Genomic DNA, 15,736 nt, shown 5'->3' with positions numbered 1-15,736 from the left:
TCATCATTTCACCACAGTAATCTGTGTAAATGTGCCAACAGCATAGTCAAAGAATCAGTTTATCTTCTGTATAAGGCTCATTTCAGCTTATATCACATTGGCCCAGTTTCACAAATGAAATTTAGATTAAAGGGATAGTTCACCCAAAAATAAAAATTCTTTCATCATTTTCTCACTCTCATGTTGTTACAATCCTGTATAAATGTCTTTGTTCTTATGAACACGAAGGAAGATATTTTGAGTAATGTTTGTAACCAAACCGTTTGAGAGCCCCATACACTTCCATAGTAGGAAAAATAATACTATGGAAGTGAATGGGGCTCACAAACAGTTTGATTATAAACATTCCTCAAAATATTTCCTTTGGGTTCCTCAGAACAAAGAAATATATGTGGGTTGTAACAACAGGAGGGTAAGTAAATGATGACATGATTTTATTTTTGGGTGAACTATCACTTTAAGCCAAGATTAGACCTTTATTCAATTTTGACTCTTAAGGAGCTTTTATAAATGTGACTTAGAAAATCATTACTGTGTGCATCCTGAGACATAACAATGGCACTGATATATTTTAAGACATGTCAGTACAAGTTGTTTCCTGTTAACGGCTCAAACATTTAGTCTGGGACTAGTCTTAAGCTTAGTCTGTGAAACCGGACCTAAATCACATAACACACAGTCATTGAATGGAGCTATGATTTATTGCCAGCCTTTTAATGTTTTTCACATTTTGCAACTTTTTTGATACATTAAAATAGTTTGAGGTATTCAGAATATACAGACATTCAAACAGTACAGCAGGATTTCCCACAGAATGGCAGAAACAATTCATCATCATACAGTTCAACACTAAAATTTAAAAGAATTGCTTTATATATAGACAGTACATTCGATTACACACATTTACACTTCAAAAGTTATGACTTACTTTACTTAAATGTTTTGAAAGCCATATCCTTCAATTGTGGAAAAATTGTCAAAAATGGTAATTGTTGCTGTTTGATAAATAAATTCTAGTCAAGAGTAACAAATGTGAAAATGCTAAAATCAGGTATGTGATGAGATTTTGTGCATGACATTAAAATGTCACAAGATTTCTCGTGTAGATTTCTATTGTAATGAATTTGAGTAAAAAGTAAGCTTTTTCTCAATCTAAAATTAAATAAGCAATCGGGAGTCCACTGGCACCCTCTGCAGACATTTGTTATAAATAATAATGCTGGTTTTTACATGTATGCTAATGTTTTTGTTTAATAAAACGACGTGTTTACTTGGTTTTGATACTTTATTTGAACCAATTATTATTTGCATCATCATTAGTATATAATTTTACTTCATTATCAATTACTAAAAAATATTAAGGACAGTCCCATTTAAAACATTTATTTAAAAAATAAACTTGTGATTTCAGTTTTCCAATCAGATATGTTTAATCATTAAGGATTTCTTAAAAAGTGTAAAAATCTGTCTTGTGGTCCCAATCTCGTCTTGTGGAGTAAGTGTCTCGTCACAGCCCTAGATAAAATATAACATCCTTTTAATTTACTCTGGATTGTCTTTAGTCACAACATAATTCCTAAAATTACAGTTGTGTTATTCCATAATTTAGGGAGTTTACAAAGAAATGAGTAAGTGACCCTAAACTTTTGACCGATAGTGTGTGAATCTACAGTAGTGTGCACCCACACACATTTAAAGACAGCAACTTCATAATACTTTGAAGATGGGAAAAGGAAAAACACGATGCAAGGACAATTACTTCCCTCTTCTTGTCACCTGAAGGCAATGGCATGCAAAGTCTGTGAACTTGTTTAAATGAAACATTATACAACAAAATATGGTGCTACAGGGCCATCTTCTGGTGCAAACAAGCAATAAGTTCTCATATAAGATAGAATTTTATAACTTTTTGGGTGTTGCTACTTTCTTCAGCTACCCTACGAATAAATAATGAACAACATGTGATCACTAAATGAGGTAAAATACTTCAATGCAAATGACAATTTCCATCTTTGCAAGCATAAGGATTAAAGGATTTCTTGCAAAACATGCATGTTAAATAAGAGATCCTGATGTCAGTTTCACATGAATTCCCAACATGCACCTGTGATTATCTATTATTGCACACATTATATTACCTAGCAGCACCTGTAAAAGTACAATTGTGAAATATAATTTAAATAAATAAAGATAAGTTAATTTATTAAACCTTACTTAAGACATATATGTCTGTAGGTATAAAAATATAGATGAGTAAGGCCACTTAAGCCTTTGAACAACAACGGTTCGAATTCAATACATTTTGTCAATAAACAGTCCTACTTAAAATGTGCATAGGATCCCTTTAATTTTTAAGCAGTAATTGAAAAACACAAACTTCCTTAACTTAAAACGAGGTATTGAAGCATTGAAATTGTTTTGTCAGCAATGCCTTTACAAGTTTCCATCACAGTGCAACGTCATGTATATGAAAAAAATGTAGTACAACTGGTCAAACCTTCTCAATCTCTAGGTTCTCTGCTGTTTGATTAGTCAGACTTTGACTTTGTTCTCCCTGACCAGATTTCAAAAGTCCATTAGATTTTACTTTCTCATTGCGCTTGTCAAACTCCTCTGTGATCTCTGCTAGTGTCCTCCCCTTGGTTTCAGGTAAAGTGAAACCAATAAAAAGACACCCGGCTACACAAACACCACCGAACGGTATGAAGCAGAACTGTCCGAGGCCGTTAACAATAAAAGGGAATGCCATTCCTATAAGGAGGAGATTAAGCCACATCATGGAGCCGGCAACCATGTAAGCTGCAGGACGTGCCATTTGGTCAAAAAGTTCAGCGGGAAGAATCCCAGTGACCCCTGCGGGACCCATACCAAAACTCAAGATGTAGCCAAAAACACACACCATACTCAGATAAGGCATGCCGGCCACTTTCCCCTGCAGTGACAGAGCCACCGTGAAGACCACCGCCCAGCAAGCCATGAGCGCATACCCACCTGCGAGAAGCAACCTGCGCCCGACACGCTCTATCAGTAAATTACACACCATGGCGGAGGTGAACTCGCACGCGCCTGTGCCAATGGCCACATACTGGATCTTCTCCAAAGGAATGCCAGCTTCCTGAAAGATGTAGGATGCATAGAAATAAATGGAATCATTACCACACAGCATCATGGCACTACTGGCTGCCATAACAGTGCAGAGCTGCCTGCGAAGACTTCGGTCGGCGAAGAGTTCCCACATAGTTTTGGCACGGGTTCCCGTCCTCTCCTGAAGGATCTCCTCCATCTCGGAGTCAAAAACGCTGCAGGCTCTAAGGCGCTTCAGGGCTTGGATGCAGGCCTTGCTATCTCCTTTGTCGATGAGAAGGTAACGTGGGCTTTCTGGAAACCAGGGCAGGGTGAGCAGCTGCACGAGACCAGGGAGAGCATTGCTTGCCAGTAGATACGGCCAGACAGACTCACTCCCCAGAACCTCAGTAAGACCGGTTACCTGACCCAAAAAGATTCCCAGAGCAGTAAAAACAGCAGAAGAGAAGGCGACAGCCCCTCTGAGGTCCTTAGGGGCACTCTCTCCAAAGTACATGGGCTGGACATTCATACTAACTCCAGCATTGACACCCACCAGCAGACGAGCAAGGATGACCATTTCGAAAGATCCAGCTGAGCGGCTGCTTAAAACCAAGACTGCACTCAATAAAAGGAAGAAGTTGTTTAGTAGCAGTGCTCCTTTCCGCCCACACCGGATAGCCATGGGTCCAGCAAGCAGGGAGCCAAAAAGTCCTCCGAGTGAAAAGGAGGAAACAATAATTGTCCATATCAGTGTCACCTGACTGGGCCCCAGAGCTGTACCCCATCTTCTCATACACGTCTCATTGATGAACTTCTGCAGGTGAGATGTGGGTGCATTGATAATTGATATATTGTAGCCATACTGAAAAGTGCCACCAATGGCTGCAGAGCACACAGTTAGTGCAAGAGTCAACGTCCATCCTTCTCCCTTTTTACTAGTTTCCTTCATTTTATAAAATCGAATCAGAAACGTATAAGATCAAAGAAAAACTCACTTCAATATCCGTGCCATTACTGAAACGTTTAAATAGAGAATGGCTACAATATTCACACGTGCAAATCCCTGCTGTAGTATCTTTAATGTCAGCGGCCTGTCATTGAACACAAGCAGACGTAGCGCTTCCATGAATGACGTCAGTCAGCTCTCTTTCAAAATAAGAGTCCGTGCGTGAGTATGGCTACAATATCTGCTTCATTACCGAAACGCTTAAATAGAGAATGGTTACAATATACACACGTGCAAATCCCCGCTGTCGTGTCTGTCACCGAGGCCGTTTCTCAATCCGAAGGTGGTCGCATTTTTAGGCTGCATTCAAAACACCTAAATATGGCGTCACCTGCTGGAGAAATCATTGTAAAAGCAACCAGATCTCAGTGCAAAAATTTTATAATTTTCACTAAATAATTACAAAGTTTTTTTCTAAAGACATGTTCAAAAATAATTTTTTTACTTAAGCCAATAAATAAAAGTGTATTCTTTTTTAGGGCAAACAGATCATTAACACTAACTCCCCTTTTAATTATGCACATGTTTTTATTAGATCTGTTTATAAACAAAACGTAGGCAAAATAGTAGCGTCATTTAACAGAAGGATGAATGTTTTATAATAATAAAACGGACCCGAAATCACATAACCATATTAGACAACGGGTATTTGTGAACAACTCCCCCTAGTGGTGCCCCCAGTGAAACAGCACTTCATATTTTTGGGAATTTGACTGTACACAATTATTTTGAATTGATTTTGTAAATATATTAACCATAACCTTCTGTTACATTTTTAATTGTTGTTCAAGGATGTATTGTTTAGTTTCTATATCACAAGCAAAACAAAAGAAAATGAGTGTTATTTAATTAATCTTGTAATGTTACTAGCTAAGTTTCATATTCATCCCAATAAATTCTCTTACCTAAAACCCTTATTTATTATTTTTGAAAAGGAAATTCTTCTATACATCAAAGCTCTTTCATCTTCCAAAAATACCAATGCAATTAAGACATTAAACCTGTGCGCCACCCTGTTTTTGTTAAAAGTCCTCCTGTACCCTTCACATTGCCTTTATTTCTCATTATTGCAATATTTTAATAAACAAATTCTGTATATCTCTATATATAATATATTATATTATATGTCATAGAACAGAAGCAGACGGAGCACTTCCGTATATTACATCAGGCAGCTTTCTTTGAAAATAAGTGTTTGTGCGTTCGTGAGTAATATTTTTACAGTAAATACACTGCACATACTATTCACACATGAATGACACATAACCAGTTTTGTGCAGTTCTTTCGGTGTAGTAGATGAAACTTCTGAAAAGCGACACTAAAACACACACTATTAATTAACACTGTTCTGTAATGTCTAAGCAAGCGCTTAGTCATCCGTCAAAAGCACACAAAATGTATGGCAGCGGTGGTATTCGAACCCAAGCCCCCAAAGAGACTGGAGCCTAATTATGCTGCAATCACTACACTTTGAGCATGCGATCTCGCCGGAGCTCGCCCTGTTGAGTGGCAAATATTCAACAAAATGACTGCTCCTAAAACTGACTATTTTCAGCTTTAATTGAATTTAGTTGGCCTTCAGTGACGCTAACAACTTGCCAAACAACCAGTCTTTGGAAACTGGCATATGGCCAAACATTGCTTTTCCTGATATGTTTGTCTTACCTATTAAACCATCCCACCATGTTTTTAATGAAGGCTCACTGACAAAACTTTGCAATTACACAGAATAAGAGTATTCATTGGTGTATTTTTTGTAATAGGATTTTTTTATCCCAAAATTTAACATACCTGACATATCGTTACTGCTACTTATTTACTTCTCATTTGAGTGTTTTTTGCCGTCTGAAAAAAGACAGCTCCGAATTTTTGTTAAATCTGTTACCACAGTCGATCACACAACTACTTTTCCCATTTTAGACGCGTTTTCCACGTTATGCTAACGCTGTCGCTCAGACTTTTTGCCACTCAGTGTAACCCTCAATTTGTGTGATTTTATTCTATCATGATGTGGAATCACGCTTCTCATGTTGGAATAATTGCTTTTATCTCTGAGTGCTGTTTACAGGAATTTTCTCTTTTGCTGCCTGTCCCTAGGGTGGCCATTTATGCCAGTTCCGCCGGACACGTCCCGAACATGTTTTCGAGTTTGTTCTCCGGAAATCGCGTTGCTCGACCGCATACGTCATCGAGGTTCTCACATTTCAGTTAAAATACATTAGAAAATTAAGATTTATTTCTTTTAAGACATACAATCATTGTAGTTTCATTCTTACTTTGAAATGTAATGGTTGCTTTTCTGAAATTAAACCCGAAATATTAAAACTTGATGACGTATGCGGTCGTTCAACGCGACTTCCAGAGAACAAACCCGAAAACATTTTCGGGATGTGTCCAGCGGAACTGGCACGAATGGCCACCCTACCTGTCCCAGGACCCCCAGTGCTTACACCGCTGTGAGGCTGCTGTTGGTGTGGACCCTCCGGGAATGGTTCTCAGGTACACTGCTCACCAGCTGTTGAACCTGAATAGACATTTAGATATTGTGAAAGATGTACGTGTCCTTTGCAGTCACATTGGAATATTGCGACCTAAGGGTTACATGCATTGCTTTTCAAGGCGTAGCTTGTTATGCTCAACATCTTACCCTGTCGCTTATCTAATATTTCTGTGCAAACCCCATAGACTGCTGTTTAGACCTACAGGCAGGCCTGGATTAACACAGTAATGTGCCCACGGAAACCACATTTCAAGTGCCCCCCACCAGAATTTAATCCTTATGTGTTGTTGGGGCCATTTTTGGCCATTTTTATTATTTTTTAGTCTTAATTTGGCCACAACTTTCTCTGAATTTCAGCAAATGGAATGATTTTTGGTGACAAATCTTATATTTACACATATTTTAAGAAAATGCTTTGAAATGTTTCAAAAACTTAACAATATACCTTTGGCAAATTTACTACCCTTACGTGTTGTTAGCGGCCAAAAATGGCCACTAAATTAAACTGCAGTAAAAATGTATTGGCTGAATGCATAAATCTGTTAATTAACCTCAGTAATGATCAAAACTACCAAATGTTTACAAACATTCCATGATTTTAACTCTTTCATTGCCAAATCTATAAGTGGTGTCACTGAATTGGAAAAAAAAAAAATGACCAACCAAAATTCTGGATTGTACATACAGTTATATGGACTATAATAGCATATTGTGTGTGTGTGTGTGTGTGTGTGTGTGTGTTGCATTACTGCTTCATAAAGCAATGACTTTGGCAGCATAAGGGAAGCTCTGGAAAACATACATTTGTTAGTATTCTGAAAAAAGAGAGTCTTTATAACGTACGCAGCCTACAAACCCCCCGGAGATTGAGAAAAGGTCCACGTGAGACTTCCAAAGGGCGTAGATGGCCTGGCTGACTGCTGCCAATTGAGCCTCTTTAAAAGTGCTCCTGGCAGCGGTGGGATTCGAACCCACGCCCCCGAAGAGACTGGAGCCTTAATCCAGCGCCTTAGACCGCTCGGCCACGCTACCACTTAAAGGGCTTACGTCGGTTGTCCGGAGGTCGCATATGCAGGCTGCATCGAGAATCAAGCCAGCTTCATTCAAGTTAACTGAACAATACATTCGCAAGTCACAAGCATATTACAGCAATTTTCCCATTAACTGAGTCAACTTGATATTTGTTAGTATTCTGAAACAAGAAAGTATTTATAACGTACGCAGCCTACAAACGCGACCCCCCGAAGCTGCAGCCTTCTGATTGAGAAACGGTCCACGTGAGACTTCCAAAGCGCATAGATGGCCTGGCTGACTGCTGGCAATAGAGCCTCTTTAAAACCACAGGTTCAAAGACGGCCGTTTTCCCAGTCTTTCGTCCAAAGATAGCCTACGATAGTTTTCTGACAGTGTCAGAAATTCAGCATGATCAATGCACAGTGTGTTTGCTGCTACGACCTGCGTACTGGTATTTGTTTAACGCGAGCGCATGCTGTTGACGTTTCGCTAACGTGTGACGCAGCCGCCGAAGCTTCCGTGTCATCATCGTACAGTCTACATGCCTGTCGTACCCGGGTTTAAACGATCTATGACGCACAGTGTGATAAGGTAATGATCTTATAGGAGGGCGAAAATCCTGCAGTGTATTCCTGGCTTTACAGAAATCTCTGATACAGTGCCCGACTGCTGCCAATTGAGCCTCTTTAAAAGTGCTCCTGGCAGCAGTGGGATTCGAACCCACGCCCCCAAAGAGACTGGAGCCTTAATCCAGCGCCTTAGACCGCTCGGCCACACTACCACTTAAAGGGCTTGAATCGGTTGTCCGGAGGTCGCATATGCAGGCTGCATTGAGAATCAAGCCAGCTTCATTCAAGTTAACTGAACAATACATTCGCAAGTCACAAGCATATTACAGCAATTTTCCCATTAACTGAAAATAAGAGTCAACCTGATATTTGTTAGTATTCTGAAACAAGAAAGTATTTATAACGTACGCAGCCTACAAACGCGACCCCCCGAAGCTGCAGCCTTCTGATTGAGAAACGGTCCACGTGAGACTTCCAAAGCGCGTAGATGGCCTGGCTGACTGCTGGCAATAGAGCCTCTTTAAAACCACTGCTGGCAGCGGTGGGATTCGAACCCACGCCCCCGGAGAGACTGGAGCCTACATCCAGCGCCTTGGACCGCTCGGCCACGCTACCTCTTGGAGAAGGGCTCTTTGGTGCGTTTCGGTGTGGGTGCAGCTCCACGGACAGCCTCAGTTGATTTCGAGGATCTCGTCGGTGGGAGAGAAACACCTTTGAGGTCCTGCTGTGCTGAGTCATACTCCTGGAGATCCCAAATCCTACAGAGTTCTATCGTTTAGAAAGTACATCTGACACAACAAATGAAGCCATGGGGTTTGCTTAAACTCGAAAATTAGGTGAGATTCCCAAAGCTCCCACAGAAATCTAAAGGAAGCGCTTCTGACAAACCAATTAACATGTGGGATGTTCTTGCATGCCAAAACCACTTTATTCTCCCAATACTCTGAAGCCCGGGATACACTGCACGATTATTGGCTGTCCCAGACGAAAGATTGCCATCGTGAAACAATCGTCGCGATTTCAGTGATCGTGGCTCTTCATCGGTGGTCCTATGTCATACAATGAGAGATGTTCAAAGACGGCCGTTTTTCCGGTCTTTCGTCCAAATCGTAGCGGTGGCCTACGATAGTTTTCTGACAGTGTCAGAAATTCAGCATGATCAACGCACAGTGTGTTTGCTGCTACGACCTGCGTACTGGTATTTGTTTAACGCGAGCGCATGCTGTTGACGTTTCGCTAACGTGTGACGCAGCCGCCGAAGCTTCCGTGTCATCATCGTACAGTCTACATGCCTGTCGTACCCGGGTTTAAACGATCTATGACGCACAGTGTGATAAGGTAATGATCTTATAGGAGGGTAAAAATCCTGCAGTGTATTCCTGGCTTCACAGAAATCTCTGATACAGTGCCCGACTGCTGCCAATTGAGCCTCTTTAAAAGTGCTCCTGGCAGCGGTGGGATTCGAACCCACGCCCCCGAAGAGACTGGAGCCTTAATCCAGCGCCTTAGACCGCTCGGCAACGCTACCACTTAAAGGGCTTGCGTCGGTTGTCCAGAGCTCGCATATGCAGGCTGCATCGAGAATCAAGCCAGCTTCATTCAAGTTAACTGAACAATACATTCGCAAGTCACAAGCATATTACAGCAATTTTCCCATTAACTGAGAATAAGAGTCAACCTGATATTTGTTAGTATTCTGAAACAAGAAAGTATTTATAACGTACGCAGCCTACAAAGGCGACCCGCCGAAGCTGCAGCCTTCTGATTGAGAAACGGTCCACGTGAGACTTCCAAAGCGCGTAGATGGCCTGGCTGACTGCTGGCAATAGAGCCTCTTTAAAACCACTGCTGGCAGCGGTGGGATTCGAACCCACGCCCCAGAGAGACTGGAGCCTAAATCCAGCGCCTTGGACCGCTCGGCCACGCTACCTCTTGGAGAAGGGCTCTCTGGTGCGTTTCGGTGTGGGTGCAGCTCCACGGACAGCCTCAGTTGATTTCGAGGATCTCGTCGGCGGGAGAGAAACACCTTTGAGGTCCTGCTGTGCTGAGTCATACTCCTGGAGATCCCAAATCCTACAGAGTTCTATCGTTTAGAAAGTACATCTGACACAACAAATGAAGCCATGGGGTTTGCTTAAACTCGAAAATTAGGTGAGATTCCCAAAGCTCCCACAGAAATCTAAAGGAAGCGCTTCTGACAAACCAATTAACATGTGGGATGTTCTTGCATGCCAAAACCACTTTATTCTCCCAATACTCTGAAGCCCGGGATACACTGCACGATTATTGGCTGTCCCAGACGAAAGATTGCCATCGTGAAACAATTGTCGCGATTTCAGTGATCGTGGCTCTTCATCGGTGGTCCTATGTCATACAATGAGAGAGGTTCAAAGACGGCCGTTTTTCCGGTCTTTCGTCCAAATCGTAGCGGTGGCCTACGATAGTTTTCTGACAGTGTCAGAAATTCAGCATGATCAACGCACAGTGTGTTTGCTGCTACGACCTGCGTACTGGTATTTGTTTAACGCGAGCGCATGCTGTTGACGTTTCGCTAACGTGTGACGCAGCCGCCGAAGCTTCCGTGTCATCATCGTACAGTCTACATGCCTGTCGTACCCGGGTTTAAACGATCTATGACGCACAGTGTGATAAGGTAATGATCTTATAGGAGGGTAAAAATCCTGCAGTGTATTCCTGGCTTCACAGAAATCTCTGATACAGTGCCCGACTGCTGCCAATTGAGCCTCTTTAAAAGTGCTCCTGGCAGCGGTGGGATTCGAACCCACGCCCCCGAAGAGACTGGAGCCTTAATCCAGCGCCTTAGACCGCTCGGCCACGCTACCACTTAAAGGGCTTGCGTCGGTTGTCCAGAGCTCGCATATGCAGGCTGCATCGAGAATCAAGCCAGCTTCATTCAAGTTAACTGAACAATACATTCGCAAGTCACAAGCATATTACAGCAATTTTCCCATTAACTGAGAATAAGAGTCAACCTGATATTTGTTAGTATTCTGAAACAAGAAAGTATTTATAACGTACGCAGCCTACAAAGGCGACCCGCCGAAGCTGCAGCCTTCTGATTGAGAAACGGTCCACGTGAGACTTCCAAAGCGCGTAGATGGCCTGGCTGACTGCTGGCAATAGAGCCTCTTTAAAACCACTGCTGGCAGCGGTGGGATTCGAACCCACGCCCCCGGAGAGACTGGAGCCTAAATCCAGCGCCTTGGACCGCTCGGCCACGCTACCTCTTGGAGAAGGGCTCTCTGGTGCGTTTCGGTGTGGGTGCAGCTCCACGGACAGCCTCAGTTGATTTCGAGGATCTCGTCGGCGGGAGAGAAACACCTTTGAGGTCCTGCTGTGCTGAGTCATACTCCTGGAGATCCTAAATCCTACAGAGTTCTATCGTTTAGAAAGTACATCTGACACAACAAATGAAGCCATGGGGTTTGCTTAAACTCGAAAATTAGGTGAGATTCCCAAAGCTCCCACAGAAATCTAAAGGAAGCGCTTCTGACAAACCAATTAACATGTGGGATGTTCTTGCATGCCAAAACCACTTTATTCTCCCAATACTCTGAAGCCCGGGATACACTGCACGATTATTGGCTGTCCCAGACGAAAGATTGCCATCGTGAAACAATTGTCGCGATTTCAGTGATCGTGGCTCTTCATCGGTGGTCCTATGTCATACAATGAGAGAGGTTCAAAGACGGCCGTTTTTCCGGTCTTTCGTCCAAAGATAGCCTACGATAGTTTTCTGACAGTGTCAGAAATTCAGCATGATCAACGCACAGTGTGTTTGCTGCTACGACCTGCGTACTGGTATTTGTTTAACGCGAGCGCATGCTGTTGACGTTTCGCTAACGTGTGACGCAGCCGCCGAAGCTTCCGTGTCATCATCGTACAGTCTACATGCCTGTCGTACCCGGGTTTAAACGATCTATGACGCACAGTGTGATAAGGTAATGATCTTATAGGAGGGTAAAAATCCTGCAGTGTATTCCTGGCTTTACAGAAATCTCTGATACAGTGCCCGACTGCTGCCAATTGAGCCTCTTTAAAAGTGCGATTCGAACCCACGCCCCCGAAGAGACTGGAGCCTTAATCCAGCGCCTTAGACCGCTCGGCCACGCTACCACTCAAAGGGCTTGTGTCGGTTGTCCGGAGGACGATTATGCAGGCTGCATCGAGAATCAAGCCAGCTTCATTCAAGTTAACTGAACAATACATTCGCAAGTCACAAGCATATTACAGCAATTTTCCCATTAACTGAGAATAAGAGTCAACCTGATATTTGTTAGTATTCTGAAACAAGAAAGTATTTATAACGTATGCAGCCTACAAACGCGACCCGCTGAAGCTGCAGCCTTCTGATTGAGAAACGGTCCACGTGAGACTTCCAAAGCGCGTAGATGGCCTGGCTGACTGCTGGCAATAGAGCCTCTTTAAAACCACTGCTGGCAGCGGTGGGATTCGAACCCACGCCCCCGGAGAGACTGGAGCCTAAATCCAGCGCCTTGGACCGCTCGGCCACGCTACCTCTTGGAGAAGGGCTCTCTGGTGCGTTTCGGTGTGGGCGCAGCTCCACGGACAGCCTCAGTTGATTTCGAGGATCTCGTCGGCGGGAGAGAAACACCTTTGAGGTCCTGCTGTGCTGAGTCATACTCCTGGAGATCCCAAATCCTACAGAGTTCTATCGTTTAGAAAGTACATCTGACACAACAAATGAAGCCATGGGGTTTGCTTAAACTCGAAAATTAGGTGAGATTCCCAAAGCTCCCACAGAAATCTAAAGGAAGCGCTTCTGACAAACCAATTAACATGTGGGATGTTCTTGCATGCCAAAACCACTTTATTCTCCCAATACTCTGAAGCCCGGGATACACTGCACTATTATTGGCTGTCCCAGACGAAAGATTGCCATCGTGAAACAATCGTCGCGATTTCAGTGATCGTGGCTCTTCATCGGTGGTCCTATGTCGTACAATGAGAGAGGTTCAAAGACGGCCGTTTTCCCGGTCTTTCGTCCAAAGATAGCCTACGATAGTTTTCTGACAGTGTCAGAAATTCAGCATGATCAACGCACAGTGTGTTTGCTGCTACGACCTGCGTACTGGTATTTGTTTAACGCGAGCGCATGCTGTTGACGTTTCGCTAACGTGTGACGCAGCCGCCGAAGCTTCCGTGTCATCATCGTACAGTCTACATGCCTGTCGTACCCGGGTTTAAACGATCTATGACGCACAGTGTGATAAGGTAATGATCTTATAGGAGGGCAAAAATCCTGCAGTGTATTCCTGGCTTTACAGAAATCTCTGATACAGTGCCCGACTGCTGCCAATTGAGCCTCTTTAAAGTGCTCCTGGCAGCGGTGGGATTCGAACCCACGCCCCCGAAGAGACTGGAGCCTTAATCCAGCGCCTTAGACCGCTCGGCCACGCTACCACTCAAAGGGCTTGCGTCGGGTGTCCGGAGCTCGCATATGCAGGCTGCATCGAGAATCAAGCCAGCTTCATTCAAGTTAACTGAACAATACATTCGCAAGTCACAAGCATATTACAGCAATTTTCCCATTACCTGAGAATAAGAGTCAACCTGATATTTGTTAGTATTCTGAAACAAGAAAGTATTTATAACGTACGCAGCCTACAAACGCGACCCCCCGAAGCTGCAGCCTTCTGATTGAGAAACGGTCCACGTGAGACTTCCAAAGCGCGTAGATGGCCTGGCTGACTGCTGGCAATAGAGCCTCTTTAAAACCACTGCTGGCAGCGGTGGGATTCGAACCCTCGCCCCCGGAGAGACTGGAGCCTACATCCAGCGCCTTGGACCGCTCGGCCATGCTACCTCTTGGAGAAGGGCTCTCTGGTGCGTTTCGGTGTGGGTGCAGCTCCACGGACAGCCTCAGTTGATTTCGAGGATCTCGTCGGTGGGAGAGAAACACCTTTGAGGTCCTGCTGTGCTGAGTCATACTCATGGAGATCCCAAATCCTACAGAGTTCTATCGTTTAGAAAGTACATCTGACACAACAAATGAAGCCATGGGGTTTGCTTAAACTCGAAAATTAGGTGAGATTCCCAAAGCTCCCACAGAAATCTAAAGGAAGCGCTTCTGACAAACCAATTAACATGTGGGATGTTCTTGCATGCCAAAATCACTTTATTCTCCCAATACTCTGAAGCCCGGGATACACTGCACGATTATTGGCTGTCCCAGACGAAAGATTGCCATCGTGAAACAATCGTCGCGATTTCAGTGATCGTGGCTCTTCATCGGTGGTCCTATGTCGTACAATGAGAGAGGTTCAAAGACGGCCGTTTTCCCGGTCGTTCGTCCAAAGATAGCCTACGATAGTTTTCTGACAGTGTCAGAAATTCAGCATGATCAACGCACAGTGTGTTTGCTGCTACGACCTGCGTACTGGTATTTGTTTAACGCGAGCGCATGCTGTTGACGTTTCGCTAACGTGTGACGCAGCCGCCGAAGCTTCCGTGTCATCATCGTACAGTCTACATGCCTGTCGTACCCGGGTTTAAACGATCTATGACGCACAGTGTGATAAGGTAATGATCTTATAGGAGGGCAAAAATCCTGCAGTGTATTCCTGGCTTTACAGAAATCTCTGATACAGTGCCCGACTGCTGCCAATTGAGCCTCTTTAAAAGTGCTCCTGGCAGCGGTGGGATTTGAACCCACGCCCCCGAAGAGACTGGAGCCTTAATCCAGCGCCTTGGACCGCTCGGCCACGCTACCTCTTGGAGAAGGGCTCTCTGGTGCGTTTCGGTGTGGGTGCAGCTCCACGGACAGCCTCAGTTGATTTCGAGGATCTCGTCGGCGGGAGAGAAACACCTTTGAGGTCCTGCTGTGCTGAGTCATACTCCTGGAGATCCCAAATCCTACAGAGTTCTATCGTTTAGAAAGTACATCTGACACAACAAATGAAGCCATGGGGTTTGCTTAAACTCGAAAATTAGGTGAGATTCCCAAAGCTCCCACAGAAATCTAAAGGAAGCGCTTCTGACAAACCAATTAACATGTGGGATGTTCTTGCATGCCAAAACCACTTTATTCTCCCAATACTCTGAAGCCCGGGATACACTGCACGATTATTGGCTGTCCCAGACGAAAGATTGCCATCGTGAAACAATCGTAGCGATTTCAGTGATCGTGGCTCTTCATCGGTGGTCCTATGTCATACAATGAGAGATGTTCAAAGACGGCCGTTTTTCCGGTCTTTCGTCCAAATCGTAGCGGTGGCCTACGATAGTTTTCTGACAGTGTCAGAAATTCAGCATGATCAACGCACAGTGTGTTTGCTGCTACGACCTGCGTACTGGTATTTGTTTAACGCGAGCGCATGCTGTTGACGTTTCGCTAACGTGTGACACAGCCGCCGAAGCTTCCGTGTCATCATCGTACAGTCTACATGCCTGTCGTACCCGGGTTTAAACGATCTATGACGCACAGTGTGATAAGGTAATGATCTTATAGGAGGGTAAAAATCCTGCAGTGTATTCCTGGCTTCACAGAAATCTCTGATACAGTGCCCGACTGCTGCCAATTGAGCCTCTTTAAAAGT

The 15,736-nt window shown here is 43.9% G+C and overlaps 1 protein-coding gene and 10 non-coding genes across 11 annotated transcripts; all 11 read right to left on the bottom strand.

Moving 5' to 3' along the window:
- Positions 1-450: 450 nt before the first annotated feature.
- On the bottom strand, positions 451-4,308 carry LOC135739432 (solute carrier family 2, facilitated glucose transporter member 11). Its single transcript, XM_065257704.2, has one exon. The coding sequence runs from the start codon at positions 4,013-4,015 to the stop codon at positions 2,492-2,494; it is 1,524 nt and encodes a 507-aa protein (XP_065113776.2). The 5' UTR covers positions 4,016-4,308; the 3' UTR covers positions 451-2,491.
- A 3,215-nt stretch (positions 4,309-7,523) lies between these two features.
- On the bottom strand, positions 7,524-7,605 carry trnal-aag (transfer RNA leucine (anticodon AAG)). The gene has a single exon. It is a non-coding gene; the product is annotated as a tRNA-Leu (tRNA).
- Positions 7,606-8,286: 681 nt separating this feature from the next.
- trnal-aag (transfer RNA leucine (anticodon AAG)) lies at positions 8,287-8,368 on the bottom strand. Its single transcript has one exon. It is a non-coding gene; the product is annotated as a tRNA-Leu (tRNA).
- Positions 8,369-8,689: 321 nt separating this feature from the next.
- trnal-uag (transfer RNA leucine (anticodon UAG)) lies at positions 8,690-8,771 on the bottom strand. Its single transcript has one exon. It is a non-coding gene; the product is annotated as a tRNA-Leu (tRNA).
- An 831-nt stretch (positions 8,772-9,602) lies between these two features.
- Positions 9,603-9,684, bottom strand: trnal-aag (transfer RNA leucine (anticodon AAG)). Its single transcript has one exon. It is a non-coding gene; the product is annotated as a tRNA-Leu (tRNA).
- Positions 9,685-10,005: 321 nt separating this feature from the next.
- trnal-uag (transfer RNA leucine (anticodon UAG)) lies at positions 10,006-10,086 on the bottom strand. The gene has a single exon. It is a non-coding gene; the product is annotated as a tRNA-Leu (tRNA).
- An 831-nt stretch (positions 10,087-10,917) lies between these two features.
- Positions 10,918-10,999, bottom strand: trnal-aag (transfer RNA leucine (anticodon AAG)). Its single transcript has one exon. It is a non-coding gene; the product is annotated as a tRNA-Leu (tRNA).
- A 321-nt stretch (positions 11,000-11,320) lies between these two features.
- trnal-uag (transfer RNA leucine (anticodon UAG)) lies at positions 11,321-11,402 on the bottom strand. The gene has a single exon. It is a non-coding gene; the product is annotated as a tRNA-Leu (tRNA).
- Positions 11,403-12,614: 1,212 nt separating this feature from the next.
- trnal-uag (transfer RNA leucine (anticodon UAG)) lies at positions 12,615-12,696 on the bottom strand. The gene has a single exon. It is a non-coding gene; the product is annotated as a tRNA-Leu (tRNA).
- Positions 12,697-13,519: 823 nt separating this feature from the next.
- Positions 13,520-13,601, bottom strand: trnal-aag (transfer RNA leucine (anticodon AAG)). Its single transcript has one exon. It is a non-coding gene; the product is annotated as a tRNA-Leu (tRNA).
- A 1,227-nt stretch (positions 13,602-14,828) lies between these two features.
- On the bottom strand, positions 14,829-14,910 carry trnal-aag (transfer RNA leucine (anticodon AAG)). Its single transcript has one exon. It is a non-coding gene; the product is annotated as a tRNA-Leu (tRNA).
- Positions 14,911-15,736: the final 826 nt, after the last annotated feature.

The sequence above is a fragment of the Paramisgurnus dabryanus genome, chromosome 1, assembly GCF_030506205.2.
Source record: "Paramisgurnus dabryanus chromosome 1, PD_genome_1.1, whole genome shotgun sequence".
In the NCBI taxonomy this organism is placed as follows: Eukaryota; Metazoa; Chordata; class Actinopteri; order Cypriniformes; family Cobitidae; genus Paramisgurnus; species Paramisgurnus dabryanus.
The sequence above is the reverse complement of the archived record's forward strand: the minus strand, read 5'-3'. Positions and strand labels throughout refer to the sequence as shown.

Excerpts from the sequence above, each read along its gene's own strand:
- LOC135739432 (XM_065257704.2), bottom strand. The coding sequence starts at position 4,015 with ATGAAGGAAACTAGTAAAAAGGGAGAAGGATGGACGTTGACTCTTGCA.